The sequence below is a fragment of the Pistacia vera genome, unplaced genomic scaffold (assembly GCF_008641045.1).
Source record: "Pistacia vera cultivar Batoury unplaced genomic scaffold, PisVer_v2 Contig718, whole genome shotgun sequence".
Classification (NCBI taxonomy): Eukaryota; Viridiplantae; Streptophyta; class Magnoliopsida; order Sapindales; family Anacardiaceae; genus Pistacia; species Pistacia vera.
The window spans coordinates 292,075-310,381 of NW_022196577.1; the positions used below are offsets into that span (position 1 = coordinate 292,075).

At 34.5% G+C, this 18,307-nt stretch overlaps 1 protein-coding gene across 1 annotated transcript; it reads right to left on the reverse strand.

Annotated features, from left to right (window-relative positions):
- Positions 1-8,789: 8,789 nt before the first annotated feature.
- Positions 8,790-17,948, reverse strand: LOC116114662 (protein TIC 100-like). Its single transcript, XM_031400802.1, has 11 exons — positions 17,197-17,948; positions 15,603-15,674; positions 15,254-15,343; positions 14,978-15,151; positions 13,277-13,367; positions 12,833-12,895; positions 12,664-12,730; positions 11,924-12,027; positions 11,718-11,844; positions 10,240-10,997; positions 8,790-9,334 (listed from the first exon to the last, which is right to left on the reverse strand). Exons 1-11 carry the CDS (start codon positions 17,865-17,867, stop codon positions 8,939-8,941), a joined length of 2,613 nt encoding a protein of 870 aa, XP_031256662.1. The 5' UTR covers positions 17,868-17,948; the 3' UTR covers positions 8,790-8,938.
- Between the last annotated feature and the right edge of the window lie 359 nt (positions 17,949-18,307).

The window sequence follows — 18,307 nt, forward strand, 5'->3', positions numbered from 1 at the left end:
ACAGGCCGGACATGGGTATATCTTTAGGCCTGGTCCCAAAAATTTTAGTATTAATTTTACTAATTTACCCTTATACTATATATATATATCCATTTTTCTCAAACCCTAACCTCAATTTTCATCTCATATTGAAGGTTTAACATGTTAAAATTGCCTTTAAATGAGTTAGATGGGTTTGGTTCAACTTATAAAAGTGGATTTCACCATAACATATTATGTACAACTGAAAAGTTAGTATAATAAATATTATGGAGTTTTAATTGCTCACTTATTGCTTAAATTATTTGCGGAAATAGCTTCAATTAATATTTAAAAACTATTTCTAAAATTAAAAATATAATTTTTTTAATTTATTAATATTTAAAAATAAACATTATTAAAAAAGGCGGGCTTGGGTCAGGCTTGAGGTTATAAAAAACCCGTCGGGCCGGGCTTGGGCTTTGCCTATCATACCCGTAACGGGCTTGGGCCTGTGTCATGAGGTCGAGTTTGGGCATGGGCCAAGGGGTACCCGATCCCAGCCCGGCCCATTGCCATCACTAGAAAAAGAAAGAGTTCCACAATTTAAGGGAGGAAACTGGCTAGATTATTCTGTTTTTGGCGCAAAGGAACATAGTTTTAAATATATTTTCAAAATTTATTCTGATTTTATAATACAATAATATTATGTCATTTTTTTTTTTTTTATAAATGGTAGTGTTCGTGTCAGCTTACACACACCTCAACTAATCCTCTGGAACCTTGGAATTATCGATCGAATATGAACTCCAATAATCATCCCTATTAGTAACCGTGAGGACTCAAACTCAGGATATCGTATTAGATGCTCCTTTTACTCTTTTATCTTCAAGGAGACTCGAATCTTGAAGATCACGTTAAATCTTCATCTTACTCTTTTATCATAAAAGAACTTGAACAGTAATATTAAATAATTTAGAATTAAAAATATAGATATATTACTATTTTTGTAAGACTAATTTATCATTACTATAATGGACATTAAGAACGTATCTCTAAATAAATAACATGAGAAATGAAAAAAAATTGCTACAAATAAAGGACATGTCTTTATATAAGAATATGTCCCAATGCAACGCCTTGGTCCTATTAAGCAAATTACGAGATTGATGGTATTTTAAATTGAATCCTGCGCGCCAAATTTAAATATTATAAACATAAGGACCTATAAAGTTTATGAAGTTTCCTTACGTCCACAAAAAGATAAGACATCACGAATGACGAACCAAGTAAGAAATAATACAAGGTTGGCATTAAATTAATAGTTTATTTTATATCATATAGTTTTATTAAAGCGATGACCAATCTCCAGCTACAGCTAGAAGATATTTCACGGATCAGTAATGTTATAATTATTGATGGTTAATGACACATTTATATCTCAGAGCTATAGGAAAACGTGACTTGGCTTAATAACTAAATTAACTGTTATAAAAGATGATAAGATAATAATAGAGTAGAGTCCAAAAATATTTACTGAAAGAAGACTTAATGCAACATAAATATCTTTCAGGATCGCATTTATTTGGATAATAGTAGATGGGTGTGCTTTAATCTTTAGATACAATGTTAACATCATCTATCTTTTTCAACTTCAATTTTCAATTTACTCAAGATAAGATATGCTGAAGCAAAAAAATTTTCAAAAAAATCTTGCACCCTTCGTTGTTTTATTAATGGATTTTTTTTTTTTTTTTTTCCGATGATTGGGAGTATCTGAACTAGTTTATGTGCATCTTAACTACTTTTCCAAAACTCTGGAATTACCAGCCGGATAAGAACTCTAGTGGTTATCCCTAATACCAATCGATGAGAGACTCAAATTCAGAATCTCTTGAGTGATATACCAAAGAGTTCCTATCAAACCACTCAACCATCCAGATGTAGTTTTGTTAATGGATTCTTAGTTGGCAATTGGCTAATTAATGGCACTTATATTATTGTGATTCAAGGTTTCACGCATAGTTTTAAAACCCAGACCAGCCCGGTCGGTTTAACCAGTTGGATCGAGACCCGGGGCCTTCTCCAGATTGGGTTACTCGTTCAACAGTTTCAAGTTTAAAATCTAGCAAATACACCCCTGATTAATACACATCAGTCCCTAAAGGTTTGAAATCCAACAAACAAACCCTCTAGCCAAATGCAAATTGGCGATGACCTCCCCCTTTCTAGTGACCTTCCACATTCCCTTGCTGTCAGAAACCACATTCTAACTTTCTCTAGGGCCGTGACGCTTCATCTCCCGCCGTCGTGCGATGTTTCGTCGTCTAACAATTTTTCTTCCATTTCCCGGCGTCGATCATACCTTCTCTAGGGATGGGTGCGGGCCGAGTCAGGGCTGGGGACCCCATTCCCCGTCCCCGATATCCACTACCATGACCGTCCACGGCCCGTCCCCTCTGGCGGGGACAACTCTCATGACCATCCCCATGAGCACTCCCATCCTCATCCCGGCCCGGCCCGATGAACGGGGCTTCACGGGTAAATTCGCCCCACGGGGATTCCCCCCCCCCAAACATAATTAAATATATCTATATCTAAAGTTAATATAATTTATTAGGTAAATTGATTAATTATTTAATTGTATAGAGACTTAGGCTTATTTAGCCCTGTTAATTAATTAATTTTTCATAAAATTAATATAACTAAATTCAATCTTAACATACTTTACTAGGTAAGTTGAATACTTATTTAATTGTATGAAGGCTTAGCCGATTAGGCTTAATCAACCATGTCAATTAATTAATTTTTCATAAAATAAATATATTTATATTTAATCTTAACATAATTTATTAGGTAAATTGATTAAGTATTCAATTATATGGAGGCTTAGGCTTTATTAGTCCTGTTAATTAATTATTTTTTTACAAAATTAATATAACTAAATTCAACCTTAACATAATTTAGTAGGTAAATTGATAAATTAATTTATAAAACACCATCTCCACAACAACTAATAAAATTAGTTCATTTGTGAAAGGGACAAGTCCCATTATCCCAGGTAATCAACATTGATTAAGTTTTACATCATATTTAATTGACTCATTAATTAATTACAAGGATAATTGAATTTGTGTAATTTCTAAGTCATTAAGCAGTTGTGTATATTCTTATATTGGTTTGGGAAATTGTAATAATCTAATCTAATTTATTTTTGGGCCATGTATTATTATTTTGCGAAATGCACAAAGTAATAATACATATATTTGATTATTAGACTCCCTTTAAATTATTTTTTCTATAAATTTATTACAAACATTAGAAAGTATTATAAAAGTAAATATCATAAATTTAGATACGTTACTTAAAACTATGATTTAAACTATAACTTTTTATACAATCTCGCGAAGAAAAAAAATCTCAATAAAAGAAGGCAAGGCTCCACGGGGCTGGGCCCTGGGCAGAGATTACACAATCCCCTCCCTTGGCCCATCCCTGGAGGCAGGGATTTTTTTTAGGACCGTCCCTAGCCCTGTCCCCAATATTTCTGGGGATTCCCCACCCCATTCGGGTCAGGTCGAGTCGGATCCCCTCGGGGCCGGGGCAAAAGCCCATCCCTAGCCTTCTCCGACATCGATAGGCCTCCTCAGCCACCGATCTACCTTCTCCCAAGCTCCCTTGTCGTCGTTCACAAAGATCCATAGTCATCTCGCCAAAAAAAGCCACCACGACCGTTTGACTTCCACCACCGATTTGTCATTTTTCGGTGATGCCTCAACTTGCCAACTGCCGATTCGTTCACCCAATCTACCCTCCTTGGTGTGTCACCACCGCTCTCCCAGTCGATCACCGATTTGATTTGGCCAGGGTTGTGTTTGCTAGATTTCAAACCTATAGGGTTTGATGGCATTTATTAGAGGTGTGTTTGCTAGATTTTAAACTTGTCAAACCATTGGTTAAACCTCCTATTAAACCGGTTAAACCGTGACCCAGTCGCCTGACCAGGTCACCCCCCGGGTCGGATTTTAAAACCTTGATTGTTACTATAAATAAATGTAGGGTTGATGATAACTTAAAGTCGGTTATAATTACAATTTAAATAAACTATTTTATTAGTGAATACTTGGATGAAATGCTTCCAAAATGCTTTTGGGATTCAATTTGAAATTCAAAGACGGAAGAATCTTGTTTCACTTTCTATAGTTTTAAATCACAAAATATTGTATAGTATTAGATCAAACATCTTTAGATATAATTTTATATCATATCAAAATATCAAAATTATAATTATGATACATTATACACGTATATAAATATATTATATATTATATATTAATATTATAATATCATGTATTATTGTATCAAGTAATAAGTATTAAACTATTAACATATAAATATATGATATTATGATTACGGATAATAGCATATTATGTATAATGTATAATACATTTGTAACATACTTATTATGTATTACATATATTTATAATGATTTATTATATTAATCTATTATTAGTTATTACCCATTTTTATATGATTTAATAAAATACTCACACAATTATAATTTGTTCTTGTATAATTTATGGCTTCAATGATTGATTTTCAACTATTGAAATTAATATAGAATTAAATAGTTAAAATTAAACCTTACTACAAATAATAATAATAATAATAAAATTAATAATATTGTATGGGCTGGGGATAGGGGTGTAAACGAGTCGAGCCGAGCTTTTGGCTTATCGAGCTCGACTCATTTACAACAGTGTCGAGCTCGAGCCTGACGGGCCTCAAAATTGAGACTCGAGCTCGAGTCGGCTCGCGAGCCAAGTTCGCGAGCCTTATCGAGCTCGAGCTCGAGCCGGCTCGCGAGCTCGTTATTGTGTTATTTCAAATTTGCACTTTGGGGGGGAAACTGTCATTTTTTAAAACTTTTTCACTGGAAAATATCGGTTTAATAACTAATAGTTTAAAAAATCACCAAAACACCCTGTGAAGTGTACAGTGCTTAATCCAGCCGAGCCAAGCTCGCGAGCCCACGAGCCGAGCCTGACTCGCGAGCCCACGAGCCGAGCTTCACTGTGTTCGAGCTCGACTCGGTTAACGAACCGAGTTCGAGTCGAGTCGAACCAAGCCTTATCGAGCTGAGCTCTAAACGAGCTTTTATCGCTTGGCTCAGCTCGGCTCGTTTACAGTCTTAGCTGGGGACAATTCAGGGGCGGGTCGGGGCAAGACCCGGCCCATCCATGAATTTGGGGATAGATTTTCAACTCGTGCTCGAAGTGAACCTCGAACAATTCGGGAAAACTCCGCCCCGTTGGGGCCAGGTCCTCGACTTAGCGGGGATTATGTCCATCCGTAAATATTAAGTTTATAGAGGGTTTAATAGACCCAAAGATTAGTTAAGGTACGCACAAGTTAACATAAATTACCTCGTTTATCTATATATATTATATATATATATAATATTATATATACAATATATATATATATATTATATATATATAGATACTATCACTTACGTTGATGAAAATTCTTTATAATATAACACTATCAAGTATCAACTACTTTGACTAAAGATTCTTATTCGTAATAGTACTTAGTTAATTCCACATCCTTTTCTTCTTTGACTTGTTGTGGCACTAATAATTTATAATTAATCTTATCAGATGCGTAATACCAAATTAAACATTTTCTCCTGAATCCAATCACTTTAATAATGTATTTATCTTGTTATAATAACTCCTAAATAAATCATTTAATGTCATAAATAGAATTGTTTATTTATTATTTTTAAATGAGTTTTTAAAGTATTGGCTAATATTAAAGCGAGTTCTAATTTCTAAACACAAGTAGAACTATTTTTGCATCTAGTGAAGGCAATATCCAGACTCCAGAGGTTGTTAACAAGAATCAACGTATGAAAAAGACAATACTAAATGAGCAATTGGCAGCAGGCAATAGCTGGTGAAGGTTGGTCTTGGGCTGTCAACATACAATCAAAACATGCAGCTTTTTACATGGACACCCGTCAGCTTTAGTGAAAAATACAAGGACACCCACTCCATTCAAAATGGATTACTTATACCCTTATAATAATTGAATCATGCTTGTGAAAACACTAAAAAGTAATTATCATAAGAGTATTTTTAAATCATTTAATATTTGGATTATGTGACAAATATCATACATTAGTTCCTTGTTATTGAAGGAGAAAAGACAAATAAGGGTTAATTAATCACTATACCAAAGATTATGTTTCAAAATTAACCTTTTACAAAGTGTCCAAGGGTATTCCATTTCAAAACTATAAGGGTGTAAGTGTTATATTCTGAAACCTATGAGTCTCCTGTTCGTTCATTAAACCTGAGGGGTGTCCATATAAAAAAAACCTTTCCAAAGATGATAGATGACGGGTCAACAAATCACAATCGTTTTTTTGCCTACTTGAATCCAATTTTAATTGAATTTCTTCTTTACTTATATAGTTAAGAAATGTGGGTCAAATTAAGCAGAAATAGCATTAACTTGTATGATATGTCCATTACTAGCACATGGCTGCTAAACGTTTCCAGCGATAGCAGATTTTAGTTTAGAATTTTAAGCAAAGATGAAATATAATTTGACTATAAATAGTTGGCCATTGTTTTGGGTGGTGTAATGGGAGACGTGTCTGAAATTTAAATGGTGCAAATTAATGAAATGCAGAGTTTAGGTATTGTAAGATGGGCTTCTGTCACTTCCGTTACTGAATTCTGATTTAAATAATGTGCCTAATTGTGCTATGTCACACTCACACTCAACCTATCAAATTTTAAATTTCCCAAAATCCCAATGAAGCCTAATTTGTATTTTTTTTGGTTAGTTTATTTTAGAGTAAAGGACTTTTTCCCACCCAAGGTTTGCCTTAATTATTTTCCACCCCAAAAGTTTTAAAATACCATTTTTTCACCCAAAGTTTATATTCTGTTAATACCCAAAGTCGATTCTCGCCAATTCTGATGGTACAAATTCTCTCCGTCACCACTATTTGAACCTCCGGTCTCTTCTCTATAAATTCTATCTCACTCAGGTATCTGATTTCTCATTGATTGACAATCACTGTAATGCTAAGGTTTCTAGTTTTTAGTTGATTTCAATGGTGAATATTCAATCGGCCACCATCATTCAATCCAACGACATCCACTCTACAAAACCCTTCTTACCCTAGCTCCTGATAACTCGTCAAACGTCGGCCGAGAAAATGAAGTGTATTTTGGGTATTAACGGAATATAAACTTCAAGTGGGAAAGTGATATTTTAAAACTTTATTTTATTTTGTGACATAAATTAAGGTCAATCTTATATTATAAAATAACCAAAGTCGGAGATTAATAATTGAAGAACAACAGTGTAAGTGCATTTAAATAAACATTGTAGGGCATAAGAATAAAGTGGAAATATGCAAATTGATAGCTAAAAACATAAATGTTCTTATCAAACGTCACTATTTTTTCTCAACTGAAGAACGTGATATTGTTGTTTTTTCTTCTTTTCCTCCACTAGCTCTTCCCATTAGTTTCAACAAAATTATCATACGAAAAGAAAATTGAATTTCAACTAAAATAACTGTTTAATTATTGGAGAACACTGTTTGTGGATAAGTTTGGGATTTCGGATAAGCGCTTATTCCGGGTCGATGTCCATCTAGTGGTATAGTTGCAGAGTAAATTGAGTGTGGTCGATGAAAGCATTAAAAATTGAAACGGACAAAACACACTGAATTCATGTTTTTGAGTTTTTTAAATTTTCTATTGTTTTGTTTGTTGAGATGCATTGCATTCTGCAATGGCCCCCCATTATTTTTGTGGGTTATACCAATTCTAGTAGTAGTCAAGGCCGGCAGCTTTAAGCAACTTGGTACTTGGTATTCAATTCATAATTTATTGGATAAGTTTGAGAGGATTAAGATTCATTGGATTAAATAATGTTGCCAATTCAATTATTGTTAACTTTTTCCCACCCAAGGTTTGTTTTAATGACGTTTTCCATCTAAAAAGTTTCAAAATACAACTTTTTCACCCAAAAGTTATATTCCGTTAATATCCAAAGCCGATTCCGGCCAACTTTAATAGCGAAAATTCTTTTCATCACAACTATTTCAACCTCTGGTCTCTTCTCTACAAAACCCCTCTCATTCTGACACCTGATTTCTTGCCGATTGCCGATCATTGCAAAACTGAGGTTTTTTTGTTCTTAACTGATTTCTGATGACATATATTCAATCTATCACCACCATTTGATCCATCGGTCTCCATTCTACAAAAACCATCTTACCTTGGCTCTTGATAACTCGTTGAACGCACATTTGAGAAAGTGAAATGTATTTTGGGTATTAACGGAATATAAACTTTTGGTGGAAAAGTAGTATTTTGAAACTTTTTTAGTGGGAAAATGTCATTAAGGCAAACCTTAGGTGTGAAAAAGTCGATTACTCTAATTTTGTAAATTGACCATTGTGGTTTATTTATTGTAACCTTTATTAATAATGTTTAAAGAAATTATAACTTAAATCACATTTGAAGTTATTGAATGTAATAGAACAATCCCCTTTTGTTGGAACGGAAATTGAACTGACAGCTTTCCGTCCAACATTAAGCCTTGAGTTTGTCTTCTTGTAGCGAACAGTAGAGAACATGGATAACGTTGTTGCATAGCCTCTCTCTAATACCTTCTTAAGTACTTTTAATCCATAATGTTGTTTTCCAAAACACCAGCAACAACAGACAATTTTATTACTTCAAATTTCAAAAATTCCTAAGATATAATTTACAAATGCATTTTCAAAAAACATATGTCCAAACTCGAAGCAAATTCTAATTCTGCATTTTATTAGCCCAGGTTAATCCAGGCAGAGCTAAAAGTACATAAAAACAAAATGGCCGACAATGAGTTGCTGCTACAACAAAACTGATCCTCTTCAAAAAAATCAAGTTACATCACATTGTTAAAGGGAAGAATGAGCCTCAATACTTGTAGTATCTGTATATGATTTAAAAAAATATATTGGTGTGTGCAAAGATAATATTTGGTCGACATCTAAATCTGGTGCTGCATGCAGCCAACTGTGGGTGTGTGCTCTTGCTGCTTTTACCACTCTTTTGGGGCCAACAGACGCTGAATGTAGATGAGATCTCCCATTTGAGCGGTTTCTTGGTTGGAATTTCTGGTGTGCTTGAATCATTGCCTTCAAACTCCCTTTATGGCTCAGAACTGAAGGAAAATGGACTGTATCAACTGGTACCGGGTGGTACTTGTGGTCCTGGATGCATGGAGTGGTTGGTTTTGGCAGCAATCTGCCTTCCTTCCACAATAAGAATGATTGTTGCAGCCTAGATGGAACCTGCAAAGCCAACAAAGTTATTTAGGAAAGAAGAAAATAATTTCAATTCAAATTTGATTTCCATAAGTTCCTAATTTAAAAAAAAAAAAAAAAAAAAAAAAAGGGGAAAATAAGGACACCATTCATACAGTTAAAATATATAATCAACATAATGAACCAATCAAACTATAAGGAATGGAATCTCATCATAATGAGCGCTCAAAGCAATTGTCAAAATAACAACTACTACACAAAAATGATTCACACAATTCACAGAATCTGCCACAACATTAACACGTTTCATGATTGGGGAGATGTGAGTATATTTCCATATGGTGCTTAATTTCACCATTATATTGTTTCAATGTTTTGTAATTTTACTTTCTTCTGTGCTGTGTAAAAAAATCAAGTACCCGTTATCTATATGCAAATCAGGCAAATAGAACATTCCTATTCTTGTCTCGCCACCCAAGACTCAGAACTTCATTGTATTCTTTGCAAATAACTTAATTCTCCTATAGAATACTTTAGAGATGATTATTATCCACTATTTGGTCAAATTTTACAAACAAATTTTCATAAAATTTCTTCTATCATTGTTTTTGAAAACAAAGAATTGTATTTAAATTCCAAATCAAACAGGGTTAATACAAAAGCTAGATTACTAAACACAAGCAGCAAATAATATACCCTTATGGGGAATTATCATTTCAACCATGGCAGCAAACAAGTAATTTATACATGTTATACACAAATTATCAACCTGAGTCATTCAATCCATGTAGCTGTTTAAATTGTCTATTGCTAAAGGCTGAAACTAAAAACATCCACAAATTTAAACCTGAGCAACACAAACTTGTATTAGCAAGCAAATAACTTTTCGCAATGACTATTACAGTACATATTTCATGGGAATCAGAACTCACCGATGAAACAAGGCTACGAGAAGCAAATGACAATGATAACGATGAAAAGGGAGATTCCCCAGATTTTTTCCCCGTCTGGTCATTCTTTGATGAATCCTGATCTCCAGTAACAGATCCAAAACTGGATGGTGTATTATCCTCCTCCTCCTCCTCTTCTTCTTCTTCCTCATCCTCATCCTCACCCTCACCCACTTCTACCTTTTCTTCACCTATAACCTTCTCAGCTTGGCTAGGCAAAGCAGAAGTATCTTCTTCCTCCAAACCTGTATCCACCTTCTTCTCTTCCTCTTCCTCTCTTTTCTTCAAATCCTCATCCAAGTCCTCAATCGCCTCTTCCAGACACAATTCAGCCTCAATAAGATCAAGTTCTTTTTCATAAAGCTGCATCTTCAACTCACTCACTTTCTTCTGCTCTTCAGTCCAATTCTCTAATTTATCAAGCACTGGCTTAAATACCTTTTCTATGGCCATTACAACACGCTGCCACATGGTTTTTTTCTCCTCAGCCGGTTGTCGTCCATAAAACTCATCAAAACCAAGTGGCAGAAACTCAATCTCCTTGGAATCTATATCTTCCCCTTCTTTCAAAGGTGGCTGCCAAAATAATCGTACTCCATATTTCTCATCTTCAATATAATTAATTAATCGACCAGTTGGTGTATGTAGGATGAGGGGATCCTCAGTATATATAAACTTCGATGGATCTTCGGGATCAGGCTCTGGTTCCTTGTTAACCAAGATAAATTCGGGAGGCTCCTCTGATACAGAAAAATGCAATGGACATCAAGCATAGCACATCCATTTCAAGCTAAAGAACTTAATAAAACAGGCAGTTAATGCACCAGAAAAGAGCAGGAAATAAGAACGCTAACAATAAAATAGTGAAATACTAAGCATGGTAAGTGCCACACCACATAATTGCTTCTTCAAACGAAATGCCAGGTTTCTTATATTCACCAGTCATTGACCAAATTTAAACTGTCAAACATTGAATCTTTTACTAAAGTGAAAAACAAATTAAAATAACTTTATCCCTCTTATTTTGTCCTCCATTTTGTTACATTAGATATTAATAAAAGACCAAGAAAGCTGTATTCGGTTGATGATAAAAATGCTCAGTAATAAAAGGAATGGTACATGTATTCAAGGCAAAATTATTAAGATACAAGAGATTTTGTCTTGGTAGCAGTTAAAGAGAACCACTCACCTTTTCTACATCAAGAAATCACCAATATTTGGTTAGCAAGGAGTAAATAAAAGGACAAGCAAGATGACCCAAAAAAAAAAAAAAAAAAAGGATAACATAAGAAATGATTGAAGTGCTTTAAAGAAAGAGCATTTGTCTTATGGTTTGCATATCACAAGCAGACCACTTACCGAACTTAACACCAATATTAGACATAAAATTCTTTGTACCAAGCCACACAGAGAGAGAAATAGAGACAGAGAGATACAGAGAAATGATGAGAATGATATACCTTTCTCCCACCAGTATTCAAGCTCTGCAGGCATAGGTATCCTAAATGGGGATTTATAAAAAGAGTTTAACCATATTTCTCTCTCCTGATCAATCTCATGAACATATGTTTTCCAATAATCAGGTACCTGCCAAATGAATGCACTCATATCTCAGTTCCTTGAGTATCGCAAACGAGTTTACTAGGCAAATATAAAGTTCAATTACTTCATAGAACTGGTTAATGAAGCCTGGTGCCATCCACACATCTTCTTCTTCATAGAAATAGGGATGTTGAGGATCGCTATATGGACCCCTCTCTTCTCTAACCACTTTAGCAAGAAAAAAAATGAAATTATTGTTAAAGAGGTGTGAGTTGTAACAGTGACTAAAATTTTGCAAAGCAAAAATAATAATAATAATTAATAGCTCCAAACAATGTGCATGTTTAATTTATATCATTAATTAAGTCTCCATTAGATAAAAACTATGAAAGAGGTACATTCCAGAAAACAGGATTCAGGCCACGACCAAGAACAAGGACAAAAACACAATTCAGTATAGTATGTCCAATAGCTCTATTAATGTAAATTAAAGTTTTCCTTTTTCCTTTTTGGGCCTCATATAATCAGATAATTGTCAAGGCTTTTGAGGAAATATTCAACCAATAATTTGTGCAATTCCATATGTATCTCGTCACATAACTCGGTTCATCACATATATGCACCCAAATCAACGAGCATGATAATTTGTTGACAAGAGGGTACACGGTAAGCCTATGATATTATTGTCCCTTTTCCATGTTGCATACCTGCATTCAATTATAAGCTACCAGTCCAACGAGTTAAAGAGTAAGCATTCCTAGTCAGTTAGAGGGTAGCAATTGACTAGCTTCCACATGAAACAATCCTTACATCAAAAAGCTAGTCCTTTCCAGATAAATTAATAACAAAATTAAAAATACATACTTCCATCTGGTTTGTTAACAAACATCCTAGCTTTAGCTGCAGCTACTTCTGCAAGACCTGCATGCAGCTGAAAGAACCATAATATCAGTAAAAATTTTCACTCTAGCTGAGAGAGATTCTTTTCACCACCACAACATAATTCATGAACAAGTAAAGAGCTTTAATATACCGCAACATTCTCTTCATCACAACCTTCGGAGTCCTCCAGTAGCTCCCCAAAGTAGAACCTGCCCTGAATTTATATACAGGATATAAAGTCAAACGGTTAAGGTCAAAAAAAATGTAACATGTGAGGTTTATCATACAGGAGAAAAGAAACCATATAACAAGGGCAAATTAATTGCAAAATTTAAGAACAAAACTGAATCATAACATCAAATATAATGGACATCTCCAGAAATAATACTTCCATCTCATATTTCACAAAACTGTAACAGATCAATTTCATATCTTTTCTAGCAAAAGGCAATAGTCATGGAAAACGGACTTAAGAGCATATAATGTCTAGGCCCATTTTGCATTTTTAACAAAAATTAAAGTTAAGCCCCCAAATTCCAAAAACTTGAAAACAGAAATGGATCCACTGATTAGTGGTTATATTTCAGGGACCTACAGAAATGGGGTTCTCGTTGACTTCATATAGACCACACCCATGCATTCTTCCAAGCTTCCACTGACCAGCATAGCGGTATCGACCTTTCTCGCTGTATCAGATCCACTATCATCAATAATCTTGAAAAAGATTCCTCAGACATAAAAGGAAAAGGAAAAAAATCATATATCATATCACTATGAAAAGAAATAGATAGTCCTATTTATCAACAACATACTTTAGACGAGAATTGTTGAGCTTAGATACACTTAATTTGGTAATCATAGCCTGAAAAAGAAAATTGTTTGAGTTGGCAATTTAAGATGGTAAGCTGGTTGTTGATACTAAATCATTCTGCATTGTTCTTAAGTCAACAATCCACTGAATTACATGCTGAGACATGGGATAAAGCTGCAGACCAAGAAGTTCTTTGAAGTAATTATGTCCCTTTTAATATTAATTGTGAGAGTACTAAATTATAATGACATTATATTAGAAAGACAACATTAAAAAATTGATTAACAAACTCATCTGGCACATTTTTATATGTACATATTCGTAAGTCCAAGTCTTTTAATGTTATTCAATGGATGTGACCATTCCTCTAATTTTTGTTACCTTCTCATAACAACTTTTCAATTGATTTAGAACTAAGTCTGATTAGTATTCAATATGACATGAATGCAGACAATCCTATTTACCTCCTAAACACTCAACATTCTTTGGCAGAAAAGCAAGGCACATGGTCAAAACATAGGGAAGTGGTTCTCTTGGTATAACTTAGATGTCCTAACTAGTAGCATTGAGATAAAGCCTAGGTGCCTTGGCACACATAACAAGAATATGAATTCTGATCCAAAAACAAACAGCAAACATGATGCTAACAAAAAACTATAGCTCCGTTTGATTCACTCTTCCAAATAGCATTTTGGGTTTTCCCAATAAAGTTAAACAGTACAATTGGCTTATTCTCAAAATATTATTCCATATTATTCAATTTCTTTAAAACCCCCTAAATTTGTTAATTTAACTAAACACCCCCAAATTTTTTTTAGAAATTGCAAAAACACCCCAGCAACCCACATTTACCAGATTCCGGCCACCACTGCCGGAAGCTGGCCGGAATCTGGTATAATAGCGCACTACCAGCTAAATCTAGCCGGTAGTCCACCGATCTAGCCTTTTCCGACCAGATTCATAGTGGACTTGGCCGGAAAAGGCCAAATCTTTGGCCGTAGCCAGTTGTCAACGACGGCCAAGGTATGGTCGTCGTTGACCATCAACGACGGCCGTATCTTTGGCCGTTGTTGACGACCAAATGCTTAGCCTTTTTCGGCCAAATCTGGATTTGGCCGGAAAAGGTCGTATCGGCCCACGATCGACAAGATCTTGCCGGTCATACGCCGAATCCGGCCACCCTCTGGCGGTGGTCGCCGGCTGTCCGTATTTAATGGGTGGGTTGGGGGTGTTTTTATTAACTTTTGATATTTTATTAGGGGTGTTTAGTAAATAAACAAACATAGAGGGTATTTTTGTTAATTTCCAAATCCTACATTGTAATACTCACCCAATTTAACTTTTTTCAAAATATTATTTTAAAAAGTATCAGAATAATAAACCAAACGGACCCTATACTGTAGTAAACTGATAAAAAGACAAATGACAGAATCACTGTATTATGATTGAAATGAAAGGATCAGAGAGCTTCAAGTTAAATCTTACGGTTTCCTCCCAAATTGTTTAATCCACTCGTCATTTTCATAAAAAGGAATTTCATAGCGGCCGTCAGCCAAACGAATGCTATCTTCAATATCCATCTCCAGCCATTTTTTGTCTTCTAGGGACATAAAATCTCTTGATATAATTTTTCCTTCAGCACGCATCTTTGCTTCAAGCCTTTGGGGGAAATGTGCAAAAAGCAACTCAATTAAGTTATATAACATAGAAATGATTGCACAGATTTCTAACCATTGAGTTAATAAATGATGATAAACATACTTGGAACCTGGCACAGGTTCTATATCAGGAATGTCAACTTCAACAACACCATGGCCATCCATATTGTTCTGAAGCCATTCACCTTCATACCTAAAAAGCAAGAGTTCTGTAAGAATTTTTTTCCCTTTTTTTTTTTTTTTTTTTAAATATATAACTTGCAGATTACATGACAAGTGTCAAACAGTGTCTAAACCCCAAATTAATTTTCAGTCCAATCAGGATATGCAAGTGTCCTTCAAACTCAAAATTGAATGAAAAGTAAATAACCAAGTGTTTTGGAGAGCAATTAGCAAGAGAGATGTATGAAATGAACCATAACAGCAACTACTAAGATAGATGTCAGACAAACCTGACTAAACCTTGCTCAGCAATATAAACACCTTTTCCATGAGCCAAGTCATCCCAGACGGTGCCTTCATACCTTGAAACAACAAAAGCATCATTATGGTAACAAGTCATAGAATAAGATGACACACGGAGGCAGGGGAAGCACTTCAAACTAGTAGTTCAAACAACATAAAATATAATTTTTTTTCTCAAAACAACAACAAATCTCCCAATTGGTTCAGAAAATTTACAATTAACAAAACTCACATCTAACAAACTACCGAAAAAAATAGAAATCAGAGAACCATCATTGACAGAACTTATTTGATTGTTCCAGAAGCAACTTTATCCTATGGACTTCCCACATCAACCTGCAGTATTGTGATAAACTCAAATTCACAAAAAATATACAATACAAATTTCCTAGAGGTTGAAAGACCTCCAAAATCATAATTCATATCCTCTAATAGCATCAAACAAAATATGGTGTAACAACACAATCAAGATTACAGCAAAAGCGCCCAGCAATAAACCAGCTTTAAATATTCTTGTATTGATGCAATAATCACTATAAGTTAAAAGTAAGCAAAGTAAAAAACTATATAATATGTACAATCTACTGATTAAGGAAAGACTATTCAGACATGCTGAAAGGGTGATATGCGGCCAACACACTTAGGAAAGCCCTTAATCTTATTATTTCTTGGATAAAGTATTTGGAGTTTAAGGTATCAAATTGGTCTATATTCTGTTAACATAATGAGTAAATATACACGCATATTTATTTAGAGAAAATGCAAATCCAATCAATAAAGTGAAATGAATGTGTAATGCAGTACATGAGATTTAAAATTTGATAGGTTCCACCAATTCATCAAAGATTAAAAAAAAAAAAGGAGCGCGATGCAATCATCAAATGTGAAATCCCATTCATTCAAAATCACACATGTCAAGAAAAATAAATTATAAGAAAACATGGAATGAATTCCAAGACACAGAGAAGAGCCATGTAATCTTCAATAGAAAGGCAACCGGAAAAAAAAAAAAAAAAAAAAAAAAAAAAAAGCACCAACATGAATATGACCATCTTTCAGGCACTTTATACCCTGAAATCCATAACCATTTCTTTCTCATTTTTTTTTCAAAGGAATGACCATATAAATATATATTGGGAAAATGTCAATGCAACATAACATGTAAACACAGCCATAAAATACGTTCCAAGATAAATAAGAGCTAAAACAAGCTTACAATAAAATAATGAGGCTTAATAAATCTAATTCCTCGATTACTGCCTTCTGGTTCAACACTCCACTAGTGAAACAAATGTCGAAACTCCAAGACAGTAAAGAACACATACAACAATTGGGAAAAATTCATCCTCTTAAATCTCCCATTATCACTGTCCATTCAAATGTATAACAAAATTCACACGTTTGAAACAATCAATCAAAAAACATCATAAAATACTTATGAAAACACTATGGTACAAATTACATTACTGAAATGATATCATCTACAATTTACATTCCAAATTTCCGTTAATGTTTCAAAGTTAAATGTTACTCCAAGCACATAAGAAATTAAAAAAATAAAAGTAGACAAGAAAAACTTACGAGCTTCCATCAGCGAAAATGTAGCTGACCCAAGTGAGAAACTCCTCAATCCGATCCAATTCCTCGACCACAGCCTTGGGATTGGATATATCATAATGATTATCGGGTATTGCCGGGTAGTGTTTCCTATAGGGCAAATAAAACGGGGCAATAGGCGGGTCCCGTCCCGCCTCAATCTCCTCCCTAACCACTTCCCAATCATCCTCGTCAGCCCAAACCGGGTCCCACCCCGGTTTGGTCATTTTCAACGGAGCATCCGCCCACAGCTCTTTCAAATCTTCCTCCTTCCAATTCTCCGGATCTTCGGGAAAATTATAAAGGTCTTCGATGGTAACATAGTTTTGCTCCTCTTCTTCCAGTTCTTCTCTGACTCTTTTGCTGTTGAGGAGCCTCGTAAAGCGGCGAATGTTGGTTTCGGCTGTGTTGTCGGATGCAGGCGGCTCGTCGCCGGGTCGGACGTAGGTTAGCGGTTCGTCCTCATTATCAGTGACGTAGTAGTCGTCCTCGCCGATGACTTCGTCGTCGGAAGTCTCGGACGAGGATTCTGGCTCAATTGGGGGCTCTTCTTCTTCTTCATCGTCTTCTTCTTCTTCTTGGTCCTCATTTTCTTCTTCTTCTTCTTCTTCTTGTTGCTGCTGTTGCTGTTGAAGTTGGTCTTCTTGGGTGGGCATTTTTTGAGTAGTTTTGAGTTTGAAGAGAGTGTGAGTAAGAAGATAAGGTGAAGTTTACTAAGGAAACAGGAATAAGGGTTTATAGAGGATTTTGTATTGTTTTGTTTTGTTTCATTTCACTGCCACGTTCTCTCTAAACAGATAACCATAAATTTCACTTTACAAATTCTCATAATTTTCCTTCTTCATTTTGACACTGTTTTTTTATAAATATATTTAAAAAAATATGCATAATTAATATTTGTATATATTTATTAACAACTAAACTAATCACATTAGAAGTGTTTATCCTTGTAATCTAATGATTAAGATATTAAAGAGTTAATTGGATTAATAATTAAAAGTTGATATATATAGTGTCATCCTCTATTAAAACATTAAACATGTTTTCTTAAATGAAAATGATAAAATAGATTAATGGTATATGACTTGTAATTAAA